The following is a 23,037-nucleotide window of genomic DNA, read 5'->3' as shown; positions in this document are numbered from 1 at the left end:
ACTCAATATAGGCGGAACTTATATTGAGTAAGACTGGATGTCGATACTTTGACCACAGACAGACAAGTTATATTTTGACATCCTTGAGGGAATTTTTGCCTTCAGTTTATTGGCGAAAAGAATAGCGACAGGAAGTGGTGGGCAGTCGCGGTGGGAGGGACAGGAAATGACCTCATCCAGAATCAGTTCACACACACATAAGCGCCAGCCCGTAATGAAGAACACATGCACAGCCCAATGTGTCTCAATGTACGAATGTGCATTACTTTGCATTGTCTCAAAGTATTATCAAACAAAACGGAGGCTAGCTCGACCCTCTTCCTCATCCCGTCCCCTCCCTCCTCCCTCCTCCCTCCTCCTCCTCCTCCTCATCCCGTCCCCTCCCCCTCCCCCCGGTGCTTCCTGAAACAGTCATGAACAATTTAGAAAAACCAAACTGGATTTACCCTGTCCAGCAGAAACAGAGCCTCCTGAATGTCGGATCGGAAGCCCTTCTGCCAGCGGAGTTCTCGACACCTTTTGAACGCTTTTCCGATGTAAATTCGGGACTTTGTTCCTTATTTTCTCTCTTCTTTGTTATTTGTTCATCGGAACGTCGTCTCTTTGGTCGTGTGTCTGCCGTATCAAAATTCTCAAGAATATACATTTTAATGTTAGTCGTTGTTAGGACATCTCTCCTCTAGCTAACTTCCCTTTTCATGCTTCTCTCTCCTCCACCCCCCACACCCCCCTTCATGTGCACACGCACTAGCCCCCCACCCCCCACATCATTCTTGTCAGTTATTGGCTGGAACACTGTTTGTTATGTTTCGTGGTCCAGGCTGGGCCAGTTTGTTTTTGTTGCCGTTTGTGGAGCCTGGGCTGTCTACAGAGACCGCGTTTATTTACAGTGTGTTCAGGGGACAGGCAGCTAGCGGATAGTGAGGAGATGTTTGCTGGATGTGACAAAAAATCTTTTGGCCTAAAAAACGTGTGACATCGCTTAGAGCACCTTTAATATTAATCCAGCTATCACATTTAGTAGGCTACTCTGAGTTAGGTCTTCAATGACCCAGAAATGACCACACACAAACATGAATTTGGTAAAACTGATATGGGCTTTTTATTTGCTTACAGAGAACACATAAAGTCAAAAGTTCAAATGATTTTAAGAAACAATTACCAAGCCAGTGACATCACAAAATGTTTTTAGTCTCACTAAACACGTGTTGTTGGTTCTTGGCTCTTTCCTTTGTATTCTGCTCTTGTAATGAGAAAAAGACACTGCGTTCACTGACGTCTATTTACCTGATTTAATGAACAATAAATAACTGAGTGAATTAGCATGCTAAATTGACAGCCCTACTCTCAGAATATTGTTTCATTGTTTTGGCCTTTGTCTTCATGATGGTCTCGTTCACTCATTTGACACGGCTGTAGATCACAGGCGCCTCTTCCACAGTCTGCACATTTGATCGCCTAAAGAACAACAAATAAAACAACAATCATGTTATGGATCAGATTGCATGATGATAAAAGTCATTAAACAATTCAGATGTTTCTGAAACATCAGTGGGACACAAAGTTATTAAGAAAAAAAATTCCAGATTTAAAGAACTATAAATGCTCCTTTCATCCACATGAGGGTGAGTAGACGGCAGATGTTTTATTTCTGCGTGAACTGTCTCTTTAAGCTCGTTCTTCTCACCTCAGGACAGAATCAGGCTGACCAATCCTGATATTGTTGTAGTGGCTTTCATTCTCCTCTGCTCTCTTCGTCTGTTTGTTTCTGTGATGTTGGACAGTTGCGTACTGGATCTTCTCAGTCTCTCTGCATTCAGGAGCATTTGCGGCTCTTCTGGGTTTGCTGGAAGTAACACTGGCGTACTGAGCGTCATCACAATCGGCTGATTCAGAAACATGAACGTCTCTCCCTGTTACGGTAGAGTGCAGATTGTCCTGAAACAGAAGAAAATTAAAGGGGTGGTTGATTATTATTTGATTATTATTTCACTTTTCTAACTTTAGTTAGTGTGTAATGTTGCTGTTTGAGCATAAACAACATCTGCAAAGTTACAACGCTCAAAGTTCAAAGCAAAGGGAGATATTTTCTTTAACAGAAATGGCTTTTTAAGGACTACAACAAACGGCTGGTAGAGACTACACCACATTCCTCTCGGGTTAGTGACATCACCAACCCTAAAATTTACATAAACCCCGCCCCCTGAACACCATTTATAGATTATCATGACAGAATATGCTAATCAATGACTAGAAGATAACTACACATAAGCTACATAAACTCATCAACTAACCATTCAGAAATGTCCTGTTGCTTCTACATGTTGTCACTTCTTCTTGAGTCCGGTTTGAACATAAAAGGCTAAAAGTTAAAAAAATTTCAGTGTGTGTCTATGTGAGGTAAAATGACACCAGCTCTTGAAGCTCCGCCCCCTGTGCCGGGAGCTGCAGCTCATTTGCATTTAAAGGGACACACACAAAAACGGTGCGTTTTTGCTCACCCTCAAACAGTGACAATTTTAACATGCGATATAAAGATATCTGTGGGGTATTTTGAGCTAAACCTTCACACACACACTCTGGGGACATCAGAGACTTATTTTACATCTTGTGAAAAGGGCATTATACCACCCCTTTAAATATTATTTATTATTCACATTTAAGGGCTGTACACACAGAACACGTTTTTCCATTTCAGTGCTCTACTTTTCATTGTTTTTCTATGTAAACACGTGCTAGACGGACGTGTTTGACCATAAACACGGCACTCAAATTAAAAGTCGATAAACTTTCTTTGTTTTTTTTTGTCTCGTTCCACTGACTTGTTTCTCACGTTCTGTGTGAATGGCCCCGTCTAACTAGACTATTTACATGTTGTGTCCAGAAGATTTACCTGTTTTTCAGTGAGGTCAGTGAGGTCTTCAGCTTTAGCAACTCTTCGTTTTCTCCTGATTTAACAGACATTAAACATGTAAGCTGCATTTTAAAGATTAATTACTAATCACATCACATGAGGCATTTACACCTGCACTAGTCTGAAAGAGAATTGCATTCACTCACTGTAATTGAGAATGATTTTAATCAAACTTACATTATAAACAGAATGATGATGATGACGATGAAGAATCCTAAACACGCCACAGTGATCCCCAACCCGACGGGCCAGCCATGACCACGATGCACTGAAAGATGAAGAATTTGAGTTCAGATTAACTCTCAAAACTGCATAACTGTCTTGAACTCTTTATAAAATAAAACCTTCATCTGTGACAGTTACAGCGTCTGATCTCTGAGATGTTGATTGTGAGCCTGACAGCAGAAGCGTCCACTCTGTATTAGGGATGGGAATCGCTAGGCATTTCACGATTCGATTCGATCGCGATTCTGAGGACTGCGATGATAAAATAATTATCGATGCATCTTTTTTTTTTCTATACAGATTTTCTTTTTTACTCACTGTGTGACTACTTGGTACTTTTAAAACAAAGTATTTGTAATGATCCATAATGAATTTACTTCCAATATATTTTATTAATTAAACAAATGGAAGTGATTTGGCAATAAATGTTGCAATAGAGTTTGTAATTCGCTATGCGTTTTCCGAGTTGGGTGAAAGCTTCTAAGGCTGTCCTGGTTTTAACATCAGCGCTGTTTGATCTGACATGTGTGGGTTATAATAGAATTTGAATGCTTCCAATTAGATCTCGCTGCGATATTATTAATTCTGCTGTGAATTCGAACACTTTCTCACTGGATCTCCCAGTGCTGTGTAATAACAGTGTCGCGTGATTGCGATCGGCCCACGAGTAAACCTGTTCTGATCTCGCGCTGCGCTAAACGGTCTGCGCGCCACAGCTCAAACGAATAGCCAGTTTCATTTCACTTTTGGTTCGTTTGCCATTTGATGTTTCTCATATGTAACAGAAGTTGCAGTTCTTATCAACTGGACAACGTGGTGGTCACACCAGTGTGACTTCTTGTTGCCATTTGGTCGCAGTCTGGATCTCTACTTGCATAAAGTGTGGCTCTTGTCCAGGTGCTTTTCCCTTCAACTTCATAAAGCCAAAGTTACCCAGCAAGCAAAAAGTCGTCTATTAGACGTTGAATAGACGTAAATCTTCAACGTCTAATTACGGTCCGCTTAAGGTTGAAAATGAAAATTGAAAAGACATCAAATTTGTCCGACTTTTCAACGTTGAAAACAGTCGATGCCTATTGACAATTGTCAATTCTAAAGTCCCAACACATTAACATGCCAAATAACATTTTAGATTAACATATGAATAAAACAAAGCTTTAAAGAGAGAATAGCTTTATTATACTTAAAACAGCACATTTTAAATAGAATATAGTGCAATAAAACACAGATTTCACATTCCAAGAGTCAACACAAAACACAACTCAGAAAATTTACACTACAAATGTTCACACTTTGCGACCTCCACCTCCAGCTCTCCCGGGAGTGTTTAAGTGTCTCAGCCATAGCAGCCGTGATTTCAACTTCTGTAGCAGTTTTACTCCACTTCATTACTGCAGCTGCAAAAGAAAATATATTAGATGGTGCATAAATAAACCAAAGCTGAAATTAATCTGGCTATCTATGATGTAACATAACTAAAAAATAAATCACAAACAGTTAAACCTTAATGGCTTATTAATATCCGCATTTTGGGAATTTCACACAGATAGATAGGTGTGTACACGTGGTAGCTAGCCGCATAATGTCTAGCTAGTACGTTTACACAAAAAAAATTCAGGTTTGGTTGAAATAAGGTAAACGTTTATAATGTTACACTTATTTTGCCATCATAGCTAATTATTTTATCATAGCTACTTACTTTACACAGCTGCTTTCTGGTGTGAAGAGCTTTCTGGCGGTTGGCTTGATGATGGGTGGAAAAATACAGAGCGCGCACTTCCTCTGCTGCATGCATGTTCGCGCGCGCGCCTCATTTGCTTCTTCTTCTTTCGGTTTTATGGCGGTTGGCAACTAACTTTAATGGTGCATTACTGCCGCCAGCTGGGGTGTGGTCATTCTTTCCAAGTATGAATCCTCATTGCACGTAGTTTCAATGTATTTTTTTATAACTTTGACGGAATATGTAAAACTCTTTAAATTTATTTGAGATAATAATGAACATGGTTTGGTAGTTTGTTTTCTCCGTTGTTTTAGCATGTATGTGGCAGGGCTAATGAAATTCTTCCTGCCTGCATGTAGTTGGTTAGTCCACTCGTTGAGTTTCGTCCTATCAGTGGGCTGTAGCAGCATATATAAATGGGCTGGCTATGGTGTCACGAGTCACCGCCCCTTCCCGGGTCGTCATTCGGTCGCCATCCAGGTATGTTGTGTGATGTTAGCTGGGTTGTCTATGGTATAATGTAGCTAACATTAGCCTATTTTCAGAGTGGCGTGCGAGTTTCCTGCGGCTGGCAGTTTATTGAGGTTGTCCCTCCTCTGGTAGGTGAAGTCATATTGGTTTTACACTTTGTATCCACTTTGTATTGTAGCAACATTTTTGTTGTGTACAGTCAAAGGTTGGAGTGAGAAGTACGGCCAGTATGAGTGTTTACACTTCAATATGGAAGTGCTTAGTTTCCGCTGGCACACGCTGTCCTCCCGATCGACTGGACGAGCCCTCAGTCTGCATGTATGCGTTTATCTGCCTAACTGGTTTGGTTCCCAGGGATCGTACCCATAAGGTATGTGATTTAAGTCATTCTCGCCTGTGTCGCGTGGCGATCTTTTGTCGATTTTAGTAATTGTTCGTAGTTAATTCGTCTGATTGTTAACTTGTAATTTTATAGAAGCATCAAGTACGGATTGGTGGCGTCTGCCTGGCCGATTAGCTTTCTTGCGGATGGACTGCGTGGAACTACTGTCCGAAGGCGCTGTTGCTTTGCTGTTGACAATTGGACCGACATCGTTGTCTTTCGTGTTTGTGTATTACGTGTGTGTGTGTGTATGCGCGTGTGTGGTTGTGGTTTATATATTTTTCTTTTGTATTATTTTTTTTGTATTTTGATTTAGAATTTGTAAGGTTTAAATTGAAAAGTGCGAACACCTCGATTCCATTCGTTGTCTCCGTAAAGTGACAATTTTGAGTGCTTCAATTGTGACAATTCTGAGTGTGTTTCAACTGACAATTCTGAGTGTAACTTCATTCTGTCGTTACAGGAGCTGAGTGCGTAAAGCAGGGGCGGATTGCTGGTGGTCTTTCTCACGAGTGCTGTGTCATGAGTGGTGCCATGTGTACTTGTGTGAGTGTGTGTGTGTGCACAGGTGTACGGGAAAGGTGACTTGTCGTGGAGGCCTTATGGGCCCTTTATCCCCTGCTCTGCCTCGGCTCCTCTGTCGCTGACCTCTCAGGTTGCTCTGTGTGTCTTGTTGAATAGTGACATTGTCGTGTCTATAAGTGTTGTTGATTGTGTTTTGTGAATTTTATATAAAGTATTTATCTTATAAAGATAAATCTATCTTTATAAGATAAATACTTATAAAGTATTTAGATTTATCTTTATAAGATAAATCTTATAAAGATAAATCTTTTATTATTTATTTATAATAAAATTTATATATATTTTCGTATCCACGTCTCCTGCCACTTTACTGTGAACGAACCTGTGTTGTCTTAAAGCAGAAATTCCATTGTATTGTCCCTGGCAAGATTCCAGGGTGGCGTAGTCGCTAGTCGATCTCCTCCGATTTCTCGCCCCGCTACATGTATAACAGGCTATCCTAGCTGTCTTAGATTATCAGTTGAAAACATGTCTTGGATGATCAGTTGAAAACAAGTAGTCAAACAGTCCGGCCGAAACTACTTAGTTGAAATCACGTCGTAAACCAGTCCAAGGCGGACCGACTTATTTTCAACCATATTTCAACGTTGAAAGACGGTAATTGTTTACTGGGTACGCTATTTTAACGCAGAGGGCGCCGGCCGGATTTCTCGCTCCACCATCACGCGTCTCTGTTATGCGCACACCACAGACTGTCCGGGCGCCTTTGCGTTCTGTCAATATTACGTTATCAATTAACATTTAGAAATTCAATTTTTGACAATTGTGATTCGATTCAGAATCGTCCGGATCGCGATGCATCTTAGAATCGATTGTCCAACGATTGAAACTCTGTCCAGAGCTGAGGGTTTATTCTCCTTAAACCAGCTGAAGTTCAGAGTCAGCTGGGGATCTAATAACAATTATTAGATTATTATTATTATTATTTTTTATCTTATTACACATTTAAAAAAATACTAATATGGACTGAATTTATCAAAACAGAAAATTTGCATCTAATGTTTTATCATGAACTCACACATGACGTTTAAAGTCACAGTATCAGAGTATTTCTCTCCATGTTCATTGCTGGACTTGCACTTGTATTCTCCACTGTCATCAGAGCTGATCTTTGAGATGCTGTAGATTCTTCCAGATCCTACAAGTGTTCCTCCTTTAATCCAGCTGATTTCTGCAGGAGGGTTTGAGTCACTGCTGCACTTCAGAGTCACTGAATCTCCCTCCACTATTACACCAGATGGACTGATGGAGATCTCAGCATTCCCTGGAGGATCTACAGGAGAAATATATAGCATCACCCGTCACTCACCCCACCAAACACTTCTATTTCTGTTCTTACATACAGTTAATACGGGCAGAATTTAGCATAAACAACAGGAATCCATGGATCCTTGTGACAACAGGTCATGTCACTTATTAGGAAATATCCAAAACAAAATAAACAGTACTTTTGTGTGTGTGTGGTAGTCAGTAAATCAGTGCTGGATAGATTACTTACAACCTATAGTCAGTTACTGATTCCAAATTCCAAATCAAAAATTGTAGTTAGTAACATAATTGTTAGGTGTGGCTATAGAAAGCGCTAGTGATGTTCGGTTCATGAACGAATTGTTCTTTTGAGCCGGTAGGAAGTAACAGGTCGAGCTGGTTCATTAATCAAACTAAACCTGAACTTTAGTTCCGGGTTAATGACGCAAAACACACAAGCCAAAGTAGCATGTCCCACTCAAAAAGACCCAAATGAGCCGGTTCAAAGATTCGGCTAGTTCGAAAGGTGGATCGGACAGCGCACTGAGCACTAACGATAGGTCCCAAACTGGCATCGGAAGAAGGCGGGGAGGATTAAGCCGCCTCGCCCCCCGGAGAAATTCGATATCAGGGGGTGCTTCCCCACTGAATGGCCATCTAGCATGTCACGAAAGGCGGCGATAGCGGCCACGTATACTTTCACTGTAGACGGGGAGCTGCCAGCGTCCAGGCGTTCCTGCAGGAAGGTCAGAATAGTGGAGATATCACAACCCTTTGGGTCTTCCCGTTTGTCAATACACCAGTTAGCAAACACCTTCCATTTCAGAGCGTATAAGCGTCTCATCGAAGGGGCTCTAGCCTCTGCTATTGTCTGCAGCACTCGCTGTGACTCGCATTGCAGGTCCCACAGCTCTGGGCTGGGGTGCCATATGGGGCCCCTCACCTGGGATAAAAGGTCCCTTCTCAGCGGGACTCGCCACGGGGGGAGCTGCGACATGTTCACCAGTTCCGGGAACCATGGCTGGTTGGGCCACTTGGGCGCTACCAGAATCAACGCACATCTCTCTTTCCTGATCTTTTGCAGCACTAGCGGCATTATTTTGACCGGGGGAAATGAATACTTCCGCCCCTTGGCCCAGCGGCTCGACAGTGCATCCCCTCCCAGAGGAGCCGTTGTCAGTGAGAAGTACAGAGGGCAGTGGGCGTTCTCCTCTGAAGCAAAGAGGTCGATCTCCACCTCACCGAAGAGATTCCAGATCATATTTATAGTTTGAGGGTGTAGTCTCCACTCTCCGTGCACAATGCCAACCTTGGACAGCATGTCCGCGCCACAATTCAAACTGCCCAGTACGTGTACTGCTCGGATCGAAAGAAGTAACCAATCAGTCCATGAGAGCACCTGCCTCGCTAAGCCCTGCAGGGATTGCACTCGGTTTTGCAACCAGTGCTGCAGAGGTCTCATGTGCAGCAAGCCCAGTCTGCAAACGGAGGCTGCGGCTGCCATCAGACTAGGGATGTCCAGATCCGATCACGTGGTTTCAGACTCGATCGGAATAGGACGTTACCTCCCGATCAGGACTCGGATATATATGTATATATTCTCATTATTTTTTAACACATCTATAGTTATGCGGTGGCACAGAGTTAGAATCCACACAGAAACAGCAACGCGTGCGGCATGACATCACTTTGTTGCAAAGACGTATGATGTGTAAACTAACCAAGTGAAAGCGCTCACTGTCTCCTTCAAGCGCTTGCTCTCTGTGGCGTCTGTCGTTGCTATGCAATCATGAACTGCGCTCTCCATGATGACAAGGAAGTATCAGCAAAGTAGATTTCTAGCCCTTGCATTAGCTTTACTGCTAGATATATTTATGGAGATGAAAAATAATAAGTCGCCCTGTACAGCTATGATCAGCTGTTCGGCCGAACATTCAATGTTGTTACGCTGTAAGCTGATCAGTTGGTTCGTTGCTGCCGTACTCTATTACTCGCACACCATAAAGAGCAAAAAAAACCTGATCGGGACATCCCTACATCAGACCCAGTAGCATCTGAAATGTTTTCAAGGGGATGGCCCTGCCTTGAATGAAGAGGGCTAGTGTATTGTGAATGGACTGGATCTGGACTGGATCATCGTGCGCGTGTCCAGAATCATACCCAGGAATGTAATCGACTTCCGTGTCACCTGGTGTCAAATGGGCGAGGAGCCTGCGTCTGTGTTCCTCGAGAGCGCTTCTCGTTTGAGCGATGACTAGCTAGTTGTCGAGATAGTTCAGAATGCACATTCCACTGAGTTCAGGGGTGCGAGCACTGCATTCATGCACATTGTAAACACGCGGGGGGCTAGAGCCAGCCCGAACGGCAACACTTTGAATTGGTATGCGACACCTTCGAATGCAAAACGCAGAAAGCGCCTGTGATGCGGGGCTATCTGAATGTGAAAATATGCATCCTTCAGATCCACTGCAATGAAGTAGTCCTCGGGCTGAATATGCGCAAGGATTTGCTTCACCGTAATCATCTTGAACGTGCGTTTCGCAAGCGCTTTGTTCAGTAATCTCAGATCCAAGATGGGACGCATAGCTCCATCCTTTTTCGAGACTAGAAAATAACAGCTGTAAAACCCGCAATTTCTCTGTTCCCCGGGCACTATCTCTACTGCCTGTTTGGCCAGGAGGGAGGAGATTTCTGCCCGTAGCAGTGGAGCGCTCTGTTCTGATACCTCTGACATAATCACGCCGCCGAAGCAGGGTGGTCTGCGAGCGAACTGAAGCATATAGCCGTATTTTACAGTGTTGATTACCCAATCTGACACAGCTGGGAGTGTCAACCACGCGTTCAGGTGACTCGACAGAGGGGGCATTAACCCCCTGGGGTCGACAATCACGCCGCCGTGATTTGCTCGCTTTTTTTCTTATCAGTTCAAACGAGACTCCAAATACTCTGTTGACTTTGATCTTACAAACCAGTTTCATACATCAATCGATCCTGTTAAGTGTGTATTATTTTTGTTTATACTCACAATAAAAACAAAGTGTTGTGCTTTTTGCCAAATAAAGAAAAATAAACATGATGTGAGTTCTGCTTTCTCTCTGTCAGTGAAGTCAATTCTGAAACGCGTCCGAAAATGAACAATAACTCAGCGAATACTCAGTCAAACAGGCATACAGACACACAGGCATGAAGCTTGAATTCTCTTCTTTTAAATGAAGTATTTTTTATAAAAAACAAATATTCTCAGTTTATGTAATCTGTATGAAAAGAGAGAGATGTCAGTCGTTCTCATCTCAGCTCATTATGTTTTAATCTGACCCCACCCACGGAGAGCGCGCGCTATTCAAACGCAAATGACTGAGGCAATCCATGCAAACTGTGAACGCCCCCATATCAGCTCGCGAAAACACATCAAGTTTATTCAGATCATTGTACTTGTTTACACCGTCTCGCGGCGCTATACTATCGTAATAATAATAATGGAAAATGTACCTCAGAAGTGCTGGTATTTCGAGGAGCAAGGGATCCTGAGCTATGGAATACTGTAGTAAGTTTTTTTCATTCTCAAGTGAATCGTGTTTCTGTGTGTGAATGAATGAACGGCAGAGATGCGTTGTTTACCACAACTCGCAAAAAGACAGTTTAAATTTGAATCGCGTTTCTGTGTGTGAATGAATGATCCGCTTTTAGCAAACTGTATTGCTATACTGAGATGAGTAAAAATCGACTGAAATATGTTGAAATAAAATGTATTTGTATAAGCAACGTATTAAACTGCAAATTAACATTTATATTTCTTATATAAACGAAAACTATGTTACAGACATATGAAAGACAACATTTCGTTGACTAGTTTTGGATAGATTGTACATTTTTACTGTAAAATATCTGCCACCTCAAATAAGCTTTTGTTTGCCAATTTTTGCTCATATGTTAAATATAATATGTTTTGTCAAAAATAAAATAATCAAATAATATGTTATAGTGTTTATTCCAATGTAGCCTAGGCTATATTCAAAGTAATGAATCCTTAACTTTGAAATATGTATGATAAAATGTATACTTTAGTTTTTACAAAGAAAGATTACACTTGAATTGTTGTTGTAATTGTAACCTTTTTAACAAAAAAATATATTTACAAGGTAGATGTAAACAAACTATTAAAAGGTAAATATAAGCCTTTTCTTTAAATCATTTTTATTGCGTTTTATTAGTGACAAATTTGGGGAGAGGATACATATTCCAAAACTGAAAATACAGTATGAGAATTAACTGCACAATTACTAGACATGTTTTCCTTGGATATTATACAATTTGCAAGCACAATTTGTGGAAAAATAAAAAAAAATTAGATGCTTCCAACTGTGAACCAATTTGGTAGAATATATATATATATATATATATATATATATATATACACATATATATACATATATATATACATACATACATATTGCTCTTGCATTCTTTCTTGTGGCTCAGTGACACACCTGAATGAATGGCTCATTAAGTATGCGGGCCCCATTGTCTCCTCAGGTGCGAACCACTAAATATGCATGATGGTGTTGGATCGTTGACGCCCACTCGCATATTGCCTTTCCAAACAGAAAGTGTCTTGCAAAATTTAAATCAATGTATTGTTTTATGTGAATGATTAAGCAGGATGATTTTCAGATCATTTTGAAGAAAAAACTCGACAACATCCATTAGTCAAAAGGCGACAACATCCATTAGTCAAAAGTCTTGTGGACACATATTTAGTATGTGTTTTGTGGCCTTATTTCAGAAACTTTATTTTTTATTTTTTTCAATAACCATGCATAAACATTATTCTCTCAAAAATACAAACATGTACATACATGTTGCTCACATATTATGGTAGCCCTGTTTGTGCTAAATAGAGTGTAATTACACCTTTGCCATTAATATGTTTATAAGTAGGGATGGGACGGTATGAAAATTTAATATCACGATTATAGTGACCAAAATTATCGCGATTATCAATATTATCACGGTTTTGTTAAAACGAGATGAAAGTCTTTCAAAAAGAGTTGATCATCACGCTGAAGACATTTCAACAAGTTTTATATTTGAACATCAACAAACAACAAATAAAACAAGCAGCTCTATGCACTTTTTAAAGCAAGATTCTATTATGTGGCATTTCCTTCCTTATAATGACGGTCGTCAATAGCAACGCATTATAACACCACGCACATCCATTGTAATGGCCGCCTAGTGTTAAATAGTGTTCATGACATGAATGTTGATGTGCCTTTAAGATAACTTCTTCTATGGCGTACGTTATTGTATGCATGCTGTTTTTATGTGACCGCGCACGCACAGTGAGAGTGAGATTGCTCGCGCAACGGAAGATGACTTTTAGAGTGTGTTTTATTTTACCTTTTAACATTTGCTCTTCGACATGTATGTGAAGAGTGTGCTTAACTGAGAGAAAACATCTATAAAAGTCTCGTGGAACTACCAGTTCATTTGCACTGTCTTGTATCTGGGCAGTATTCAAACTCTCTGACAGACGTTACACCATGTATCACAATGGACGCGCTCTCTCGTTTCATTCAAATACAACTTGCCGTCTTGCGTCTCAGTTTTTAATTGTATTGAAAATTAAATCAGAGTTGATTTATTGTTTACAGAGTTTGATCATATTGTTGTGATCATCTTGTCTGAACGATTGTATTGTACGATGTACATAATGGATTTATAAACAGCTAAGATTTAAAACATTAATCTCAATTCAATGTCCCCGTAATTATGTGGTAAAAAAAAAAAAAAATCGGTGTAATAAGTGTATAATGAATATAAATTATTATCCCTTAAATGTCACATAGTCTTGTTTGAACTTGTTTGTTCGTCTTTGGCTCAAAGCCACTTGCTGCGAACTTTTCTTTGCGGAAGCTTCACGTTTATTTCAAGTGATTGATATAAAATAGTTCAACTTAAAACAACATTTTATGCCCAATTATTTCCCTGGTATTGAGGTCAAAGTTAACTTGCCTTGCGTTCGCTATACAACAGTGGGTAATGGTCACACAAGACGACTCGGCTACTTTTTCTTGTGCATGTTAGAGCTGACAGGGTGACCATCCTCGATTAAGTTTCCCTCAGGACTTTTTGTTAAAGCCAAAATATGACCACACCTCAGAATTGGTTTAAAATGCTGAAAAATCTCCCGAGCACAGTCACTGCCTTCCGCAATTCCTTCTTGAATAAAAAAAACAACAACATTGCGCGCTGCGCCTGCGTCAGACTGTTGCTGGCTGAACAGGATCTAAAATCGCGATAATCAAACACGGTTTTAATGATAATTAAATTTTAAACGATATTACTAACCGTCAGTACATTTAATCGTGGTTTATAGTGAAACCGGTAATCGTCCCATCCCTATTTATAAGCAACTGAAAAAAGCACAAATGTCAGGGCATGTCAGAAAATCTCAAGGACCCCAAAAACACCTTAGACCCCAGAGGGTTAATGCATTCTGCGGCGGGGGCTGCGCGTCAGCCGGCGGAGAAGCATTGACAGCTATATTAATGGCCAGTGACTCGTCAGTGGCTCTTTGCACGGGGACACACAGTCACATCCTCGGGTTGTCCCGGGCTTCCGCTCTTTGAAGCGTCTCCCGGAGGAGACGGGTAATAGTTAGGGGAGGAAAAGAGCTCTTTTGCTGAGACATGTAATGCTTTTTGTTTATTGAAACAGAACACAGCGGTTTCATAACATTTACACAAACATTCTCTGCTTTCTCCGTTGGTTGCCGAGGGAACTCTGAGCGGGAACAAGCTGTTTTCGCTGCAGGTCCGCTGTCGTGCACGGACCGTGCTCTTTTCCTCCTGGCACGAATATCAGGAACGCTGCTCCTTGTCTGCCGGTCACCCTTGGCTGCTGGAAGCTGGTTTTGCGACGAAGCGGCGGTTCAGGCTCGTGGCGCTCTCTCGCGCTCTGGGACGCGCGTGCGCCTAGCGTATCCAGCTGAACGCTGAGCTGAGGACGATCTAGACCTCGCTCTAGGGGGGGACCGAGACCATTTTGGTTGAAGATGCGGCATTATCTTAGACTGTTTCAAGGTCTCTGCGTACTTCTCCGAAAAAGCCTCAACCGCGATGCCAAAAAGACCCAGCGGGCTTACCGGGGCGTCCAGGAGCTGCTGCTTCTCTGCATAACGCATCTCGGTCAGCGTCAGCCACAGATGGCGGTGCAGAACCACGAGGCTGATCCGCCGCCGTGCACAGCTTCCTGAGGGACTCGGGGTCCGGGCCTTCCTCGTCCAGGGACCCTAAGAGTTTGGAAGATCTGCAGGATTGCCATCGTGTGGAGGGCAGATGCTGCATGTCCAGCCGAAATATATGCCTTCTCAGCGATGTGGGCAGTGGCTCGACATGGCTTTGAAGGCAATGAGGCGGTTTTCCATCCAGGAGAAGGACACAGGTGGGCCGCGACGGCGTCCTCGACGGGAGGCGGTCGAGTGTAACCCAATTTCCCCGCCCCTTCCACTGTCGTCAGCAGCTGGGTACCCTGTGCATGGGCTCGGGCTGAGGGAGGGGAGCGCCATGACCGGGTGAGCTCCTCGTGGAGATGAGGGAAAAACGTCTTCACGGGGTGTCGTCCTCACCATATCTGAAAGAGACAATTTCCCGCGCTTCCTTCGGAGGGCCGTAACTAGCCTCAGCGTAGGGGAGAGGTTCTGACACGTGAGGGCGGCGTGGGCGTTGGGCCGACGCTAACTCCTCAACAGAGTCCATTGACGGAGCTTTCTGCAGTCTCCCGGTCCGCGGCTCGACGGTGGCGGGCGGAGGAGAGGCAGGAGTCATAAGGCCACCGTTACGGGTAACGGCCAGCCTTGCGTGAAGGATCTTGTTCCTCACAGGCTCGACAACCTGATCCTTCGAGCGACCCAGACACAGCACACACTGCTCGTGTGCGTCCGGGAAGTTGATTGGACCACCACACATGCGGCAAAGAGACATTTTTTGTTTTGTTGGTTTCCTAGCAAAAAATCTGCCGGAACGCGAGAGGGGATAATTCCACGTTGTCCACTCTGTTTGTGTGAATCCACAGCGAAATCAGGCTCCAGGTGGAGAAGAAAGATTCTGAGGTTTTTTGGCGCCCGACATCACCTATATTGGAGGCTGCCAGCCAATCAGGTGAGGGCGCGGGTGCCATTGGCTATTTGCAAGCAAAAGAGTTATTCAATTCAGGCTTCAGCATTTAGAGGAAAATGGATTTCCCCATACGAGGGAGCGACTCGATAAGGGAACTAACAATTACAGGGAACTCATATAAACAGGATCAGAACCAAAAAAAAAGAAACTGAACATAACCCCGAACAGTAATCAATCACATTACTCGCATTACATTGTTTATCACATTAATTTGAATAAGATATGCTTGGTATAAAGTTACTACCCAGCTCTGATTGTATTATGCAACACAGTTCTTTTTTCAAACATTTGTTGCATAATACTGATTACCACACACAATTAAAAGTTGTATTATTGTATTGTATTTTAGTTTTGTTTTCTTTAAAAAAGAGAATAAAAAAATGGCAAGGAACTTACAATAGAAGTGAATGGGGGCTAATTTTGGAGGATTTAAAGACATAAATGTGAATCTTAATATTTAAAGCATTTACAATCAGTATTTGAGCTTTAAAGGTGTTTAAACCATTATTTGAACAGCTGTTTTAGTGTGTTGTGTTTATGGCGTGGCGTTGCCATGACAAGGGAGTTGTAAAATTGAATATAACTGAATATAAACATAAAATGTTACAATCAAACATATTGTTCATGTTTTGTGACTGTACTATTGAAACAGTGAGCATTTAAATGTTTTAAAGATTAGCCCCAATTACTATCATTTCTAAAGAAAAGGAGGGACGAGTGAACTCTACTGGCTTTGGAAAGAAAACACACTCACACATGACATTGAGCTGAACAGCAGGAGAGATGAGAGTGTGTCCGTCTACAGCACAGCTGTATCTGCCTGAGTCCTCTCTTCTCACTGGGTTGAGGAGGAGTGTGTTACTGAGTTTTCTCTTAGTTAATATCATCTGTGAGTTTCTGTACCAGACGAATGTGTCTCTGTCAGTCGGAGCGCAGCTGCTTTTACATCTCAGATTGACTGGATCTCCCTCTGTCACTCTCTCAGGAGACTCCACCTGAAGATCTGAACACAACACACACATTATATCTAGTGCTGCTGTCATACACTGATTATTATTCAACATAATGCAGAAGAAGAGATGAAACTCATCAGAGTCACCTGTGACAGTAAGAGTCACTCCTGGATCACCAGTATATTTTCCATCAGGTTTATCAGTGATGAATCTGAAATAGTACATGTGTGAATCCTTCAGTGTCACATGACTCAGTCTGACGGTGCAGTGCTTCTGTTTATCTCCCAGATACTGAAGCCTCTGACTGTATTCAGGGTCCTCAGACAGATCTGGAGGCTCTTCATCATCTATTACAGGTGTTTTGGTCCAGAACACTTTCTTGATCTGATGTCCTCTAGGGTATGTATAAGTGCATCTCATTATCACTGATGAGTCCTTTAGTGCACAGATGTGTGAAGGACTGTATCTCACACCCCAATCATCATCATCACTGAAAACTCCTGAAACATTAAAGGGATAGTTCACACAAAAATGATTGTTTCATAATTACTGACCCCTCGTGTTCACCCCACACGCTACAAACAACTCCTGAAACACAACATTCACAAGGAAATAATGATAGGAAACAAACACCTATAGATGGACACAAATGCCCATCTGAGAGTTAAAGAGGGCCATAAACATTTATTAAAACCTTTTTTTCTTTACAAAACTGTTGTTTATAAATGAAGAATTACACTTATGATGTGATATGTGTGTAAATACAGCCATCAGACAGAAGGTGATGAAACACAGGAAGCAGAACATTGAACACTGACCGTGAAAATCATTCTCTAAATGTTAGCAGCTTCAGAGTTAGCATTAGATCAGCAAAATCCTGAATAATACAATTTACTTTGGAAGCAACAAATAAATCACAGAAATGTCCCTACATTATAGTAGATATTTTACCAGTGCTATATTTTCCTGGGGCTAACAGCAGGGCTAACTGATCCATGCTAACTAGCCAAAACCGTGTTCTCTTAGTCAGTGATGAACTGGTGTGTGATTTACAGGAGAGACTGACCTGAGATCAGGAGCAGAAACACCAGAGCAAGAGTTATCAGGGACATCACCACAGCAACTAAATCATTACACAACAGAGCAATATGTCATCTTTCATTTCATAAAAACTATAATAACAGCCGTTTATTGCGTTATAAACACTGCAAAACTGATAAAAATACTTTACAATCTTCACTGTTAGTATTTCCACAGTTGAAACTCATTTAAAGACAACGTTAGGAACACACAAGCTCTGGATGTTCAGAGGCTTTTAAGAGAGAAAATCTTTACTAAGTTACTAATGTAACTTCATTAGTTAGACAATATTAATGACTGAACAAGTGCATCTCTCACCGTTGTGTAGTTTCAGCCGCTGCAAACAGACTCAAGGAGAGTAAACTGCAAATGCACGCTGATAACTATTTTATAGTTTTTTCCTTCCTCTTTTTAAAGTATAAGAACTGCCCCATGCCGAGACAGGGACAACCCACATGACACCACTTGCAAATAGAAAAAGATAAAACAGTCTCTCTAAAGCAGGGGTGTCCAAACTCAGTCCTGGAGGGCCACTGACCTGCAGAGTTTAGCTCTAGCCTGCCTCAACACACCTACCTGGAAGTTTCTAGAATGCCTTGATTTTCCTTGATTATCTTGTTCAGGTGTATTTAATTGGGGTTGGAGCTAAACTCTGCAGGACAGTGGCCCTCCGGGAGCAGACATCCCTGCTCTAAAGGATTGGTTAAAAAATATCTAAAAGCACGACCACAGAGCGTACATAACACATATCAAATGCAACTTTCAGTGTGAAGGGAAACTTCCTGTCATGGATGATGGATGAAGGGATGAATGAATGAAAGAAAATGATGGATGGTGTAACATTGAGGATGGCCAGACTTTACCTCCACTGGCCTGAAGAGGGAGCTGTTATTCAGATCATACATCTGACACTGTGTTTGTGATTATTTATGTGCACTAGGGACGTGTAACTCTATAAACACACACACACACACACACACACACACTCTGTCTCGCACACACACACACACAATATTTTCTTCAAAACATCTTCTGTTGAAGTTCTGCAAGAGTTCAATAAATCGATAATTAAATCGTTATGTTCTTATCAGGTTCTGCTCCTCACCGAAGGACAATATCAAACCCAGTGCAGCGACGACAGCAAATCTCATTCAGAATTAATAACGTTGTTTTAACATCAGTGTTATTTTAGAATCATTGAGACACTATTTTTATACACATCAGGGCCATATTCCAGGATGACAATATCAAGATTCATCTTGTCTTGTTTGGTGAGGGGGGTCCACCTGAGAGTGGCATTTCCTTCGCTTCATTTACACCTCAAACTCGACGTCAACGCAGAAAGGGTCACAATAAGAAGTCTGTAAATAAGAATGCCACTGATGAACTGTCTGGTTTACTAAAACATATAACCATCTAAAAATATTGTTCTGAATAAAGAAGTTGCTGTCCATCTCTGTCTCTCTCAAATCACATGAGAGAGCAGTGACAAGGGTCATTGTCCACAAATACAAAGGATCTGTTGTGTCGTCGGAGAACCAGCCACTGACTGGACAGAGTCAGGCTTGTACAGGAATAGCAGGACTACACTTGCTGGGATCAGCAGTTGTACATGTGATATTGAAATAAGCAGTCATGTGCCTTACAGTAAATATGATGAAGACGTCTCAATTCAGACTATAAAAGAAGAGACCTGGACAGGACTCACTCCTTGCAATCTCCAATCCGGAACGCCTGCAGTTTTCGGATGCAAGAAGCTTTAAGCCTAGCTAGTATTTCTCTGTTAGATTAGTGCTCATATTATAATCTGTAACAAGTATTCTTTTCATTTTGATTCTTTTAATAAATATTGTTAAACATTTATTATAATCATCTGACTGGAACTTGGATTTTTGAGTACGTGTCACCTTCTTCTATCTGGATCAAGAAGATCCTAACTGGAGGAAAACGACAGGAGGGTGAGCATTCTTTTTTGATATAAGAATAATCACTGTGAGATTTGATTGATTAAAAAGCCTAGCCAAAGAGGCAGCTTACGACAGGGTATTGTTGTATAGCGAACACGGTTGAAGAGTACCTAAAAAGGTAGACTTATACTACGAAGGGGAAATCTATTATCTTTATAATTTATTATCTTTATAATAGAATACGAATTTGTAGAGACTGATCGCCTAACTCTTAAGGCACGACTAAAGGATAGGCTCTTTAGTTACCGCGGGATTATCTATATGTCCTGGATAGGATATAGGATAATTTGGAACGGTATTAATCGTGAAAACCTTTACAATCTCTTAATGGAAATAAATGTTGTGATGTTTTGGTCAGGATCTTGTATTGTATTGTCGAGTCCAGCACTCTGTAAAGTCTCCTCCAGCACAACCTAAAGACTTTTAAACTCTGGACTCAGAGGAGCCGATCCATGTGTGGAAATGATTCTTCATGCTCCTCCAAACCATTCTTTCACAATCTGAGCCTGATGAATCTTGACATTGTAATCCTGGAATATGGCCATGATGTGTCTTCATACATGTTTAAAAGGAAAAGCTACAAACTCCATCAATTAGGGTTAGAAAAACTGTTGCCAAACATATAACATCCTAGAAACATAATAATCACTGCGATAATGATCCAATCATAGACTCGTAATATATTTGCCTACTTAAATTCAAACAGCGACTTTTTTATTTTTTTGCCAGGCAGTGTATATTATATATTAGCTGTTATCTGCTTATAATTCATAAATTATATTTATTTATTTTAGGATGACTACCAGAGAATAAGGCTTGTGTAGAATAATTGTTCTCATTTAATGTTTTATTTGAAAAGGAATAAAAAGAAAAATCTGTAACGTGGATCCTTTAATACACAGATAAAATGTATAAATTATTACAGAAACAACTCTAAACTCATTTATTAATTACACATTGACTGTTTATTCATGTCACATGAATATAATCCATTACTTTCTGCAAAATGGAAACTCTTACAATGCGTTTCATTTTTCATTGGTAGTTGTGAGGTGGATGTGTCCAGCGATGGGACAAAAGTTAAAGTTTAGCTTGTGCTTCATCTTACTGTGGCGGCTTGCTGTGGCTACAACAGAAATAAGACACACATTTACATAAATCAACACTACAAATGGTACAAATAATCTCAGAAAATATATATTTCTGTCAGTGAAACTCATATAATCCATCTTGTAACAGAAAGAAAAGACTGTTTAGTATCTGTTGAGTTGATTGACTACTGAGGACATTTTTTTATTTTCTGATGAAATTGAGAAGACTTGAGAAACTTACTGACAGATTCTCATATTCAGGAGAGCCCGGCTGGGGAATAGCAGGTCTGGGATGGACAGTCTATGGCAAAAACACATTGATTATTTATTATCTGACTTTTGAATGCACAAACTCTTTTGCACATGTAGTTTTTGATATTTCTCTTACTGTGAGTGTGTCGTAGAGGTCAGATGATCTGGACTGGTCAAGAGCTGCATATGTGCCTTCACTAGGATCAGGTCTGGGATCGTTCTACAGGAGAACAGAGAGAAGGATTCACCATTTTAAATTTAGAAAAAAAAAAAAAAAAAGATTGTAAAAGATTTCAAATTGTTACCATGACAATCAAAAGTGTAATCACTCCACAGTCTCTACTCATAAAACCATGTACAATCCTGAATATATATATGTATATGTATATGTATGTATGTAACGATCACTAGTGAGAGTGCCTGGGATTACCATCAACCAACCCGGACAATCACCACACATCCACAGACTCCATTCCCCATAATCCTCAGTTCAGACTATCATCCATTATCACTTTCACCTGTGTCTCATTACCTTGTTTACTCACCCTATAATAGCCTGGTTTTCACATTCATTCTCTGCAAAGTCTTGTTTAGTGTTTGTACTGCAATTCTGAGCGTTTGTCTGTTATTCCCGTATTCTTGGTTTTGATCTCTGCCTGTCCTTGAATTTTCCTTTTTGCCTGTGACCCCTGTGACCCGTGACCCTGTGACCCCTGCGACCCCTGTGTCGCCTGCGACCCTGTGACCCCTGTTACCCTGTGACCTCTGCGACCGTTACCCTGCGACCCTGTGACCCCTGTGACCTCTGCGACCCTGTGACCCCTGCGACCCTGTGACCCCTGTGACCTCTGCGACCCTGTGACCCTGTAACCCCTGTGACCTCTGCGACCCTGTGACCCTGTAACCGCTGTGACCCTGTTATTGTTTGGACTGATTACCTGGTCTTTTTTGACCTCTTGCCTGTTTTCTGGATTATGTCTTTGGATTACCCTCTGTTCAAATAAACTGCATTTGGATCCTCAAGCTTCGTGTCTCAGAGCAGTTCGTGACAATATAAAGCCCCTTTCACACAGAGATTCCGGAAAATACACGGATAAAGTGACCCGGGTTTTGACCCGGGTTCGTTTGATTTTGGTTCATTCACACTGCCAGTGATTTTCCGGAATCAGAGAGTGCGTTCACACACAACCCGTAAAAATCCCGTAAAGACACGTGACATCGATGTGACTTTAATGTCTCGGCAGCGTCTTCAGTTTGCTCATGAGCTGCGATCTCATGAAACCACGCTTGTGCATTTCTTTCTCTGATTCGATCATAAACTTGCGCATTACCTGCCGTTTCACAGCTGGCGAACGATCCCGGCTTCAGCGTCATCACTACGACACGGCATTATTACGGCTTTTGTTCACACAGCGTGCGTTCCGGGACTGAACACGGCAATGTTACTAGGTCCCCAACCCGGCATCAATCCCGGCATCAATCCCGGATCGTGTTTGTGTTCACACAGAAGGCGTTCTGGCAATTTGCCGGCAATTTGCCGGGTTCAAAGCGCTGTGTGAAAGGGGCTTATGTGTTCTACATGTGCAAAGAAGCTGTAAATGATTTATTAGTATCATTCTGTGGTTCTTTGGCCATCTCACCTCATACTCGTGTATTGCAGATCTACAGTTTATCCTTTTCTTCCGACTGTTAAAAAGAAACGCAAACAAGTCATTTCATTGTTTAGTGCAATATTCTATGGAAGTTTTTTCCTAACATAATTAAAATTAAAATTAAAATGCTTAAAAAGATCAAATAATAAATCAAAGTCTCAAAACAACTGTTTAAATGATAAATCAAATGGTCAAAATATTAAATAATAAATCAAACTCTCAAAATGGCTGCACAAATGATAAATCAAATGCTCAAATGCAATTTTATTTCCTCATTCGGATTTGATTTTTAATTTTCATTATCAACCCAGTATAAA

The 23,037-nt window shown here is 41.3% G+C and overlaps 2 protein-coding genes across 2 annotated transcripts in view; both read right to left on the bottom strand.

Moving 5' to 3' along the window:
* Nucleotides 1–1,081: 1,081 nt before the first annotated feature.
* LOC311076078 (B-cell receptor CD22-like) lies at nucleotides 1,082–18,184 on the bottom strand. The gene is made up of 9 exons (XM_084103960.1): nucleotides 18,077–18,184; nucleotides 17,745–17,801; nucleotides 16,825–17,178; nucleotides 16,480–16,728; nucleotides 7,316–7,570; nucleotides 3,092–3,182; nucleotides 2,894–2,948; nucleotides 1,688–1,938; nucleotides 1,082–1,458 (listed from the first exon to the last, which is right to left on the bottom strand). The coding sequence occupies exons 2-9, from the start codon at nucleotides 17,788–17,790 to the stop codon at nucleotides 1,401–1,403; spliced, it is 1,359 nt and encodes a 452-aa protein (XP_083960086.1). The 5' UTR covers nucleotides 17,791–17,801; nucleotides 18,077–18,184; the 3' UTR covers nucleotides 1,082–1,400.
* A 2,401-nt stretch (nucleotides 18,185–20,585) lies between these two features.
* Nucleotides 20,586–23,037, bottom strand: part of LOC311076070 (cell adhesion molecule CEACAM5-like) — a 121,420-nt gene continuing 118,968 nt past the window's right edge. Inside the window, exons 11-14 of the mRNA XM_084103937.1 lie at nucleotides 22,709–22,754; nucleotides 21,205–21,288; nucleotides 21,058–21,117; nucleotides 20,586–20,851 (exon numbers count right to left, since the gene is read on the bottom strand). Coding sequence (XP_083960063.1) covers nucleotides 20,825–20,851; nucleotides 21,058–21,117; nucleotides 21,205–21,288; nucleotides 22,709–22,754 — 217 coding nt within the window. The 3' untranslated portion in view covers nucleotides 20,586–20,824. The remainder of the gene's footprint in view (nucleotides 20,852–21,057; nucleotides 21,118–21,204; nucleotides 21,289–22,708; nucleotides 22,755–23,037) is intronic.

The sequence above is a fragment of the Abramis brama genome, assembly GCF_963993115.1.
Source record: "Abramis brama genome assembly, chromosome: 25".
Classification (NCBI taxonomy): Eukaryota; Metazoa; Chordata; class Actinopteri; order Cypriniformes; family Leuciscidae; genus Abramis; species Abramis brama.
The sequence above is the reverse complement of the archived record's forward strand: the minus strand, read 5'-3'. Positions and strand labels throughout refer to the sequence as shown.

Coding starts and splice junctions, on each gene's coding strand:
- LOC311076078 (XM_084103960.1), bottom strand. CDS start 17,790: ATGTCCCTGATAACTCTTGCTCTGGTGTTTCTGCTCCTGATCTCAG. Junction 16,729..16,824: donor AGTGACTCTTACTGTCACAG/GTGACTCTGATG, acceptor TGTTGTGTTCAG/ATCTTCAGGTGGAGTCTCCT. Junction 2,949..3,091: donor ATCATCATTCTGTTTATAAT/GTAAGTTTGATT, acceptor CTGTTAAATCAG/GAGAAAACGAAGAGTTGCTA.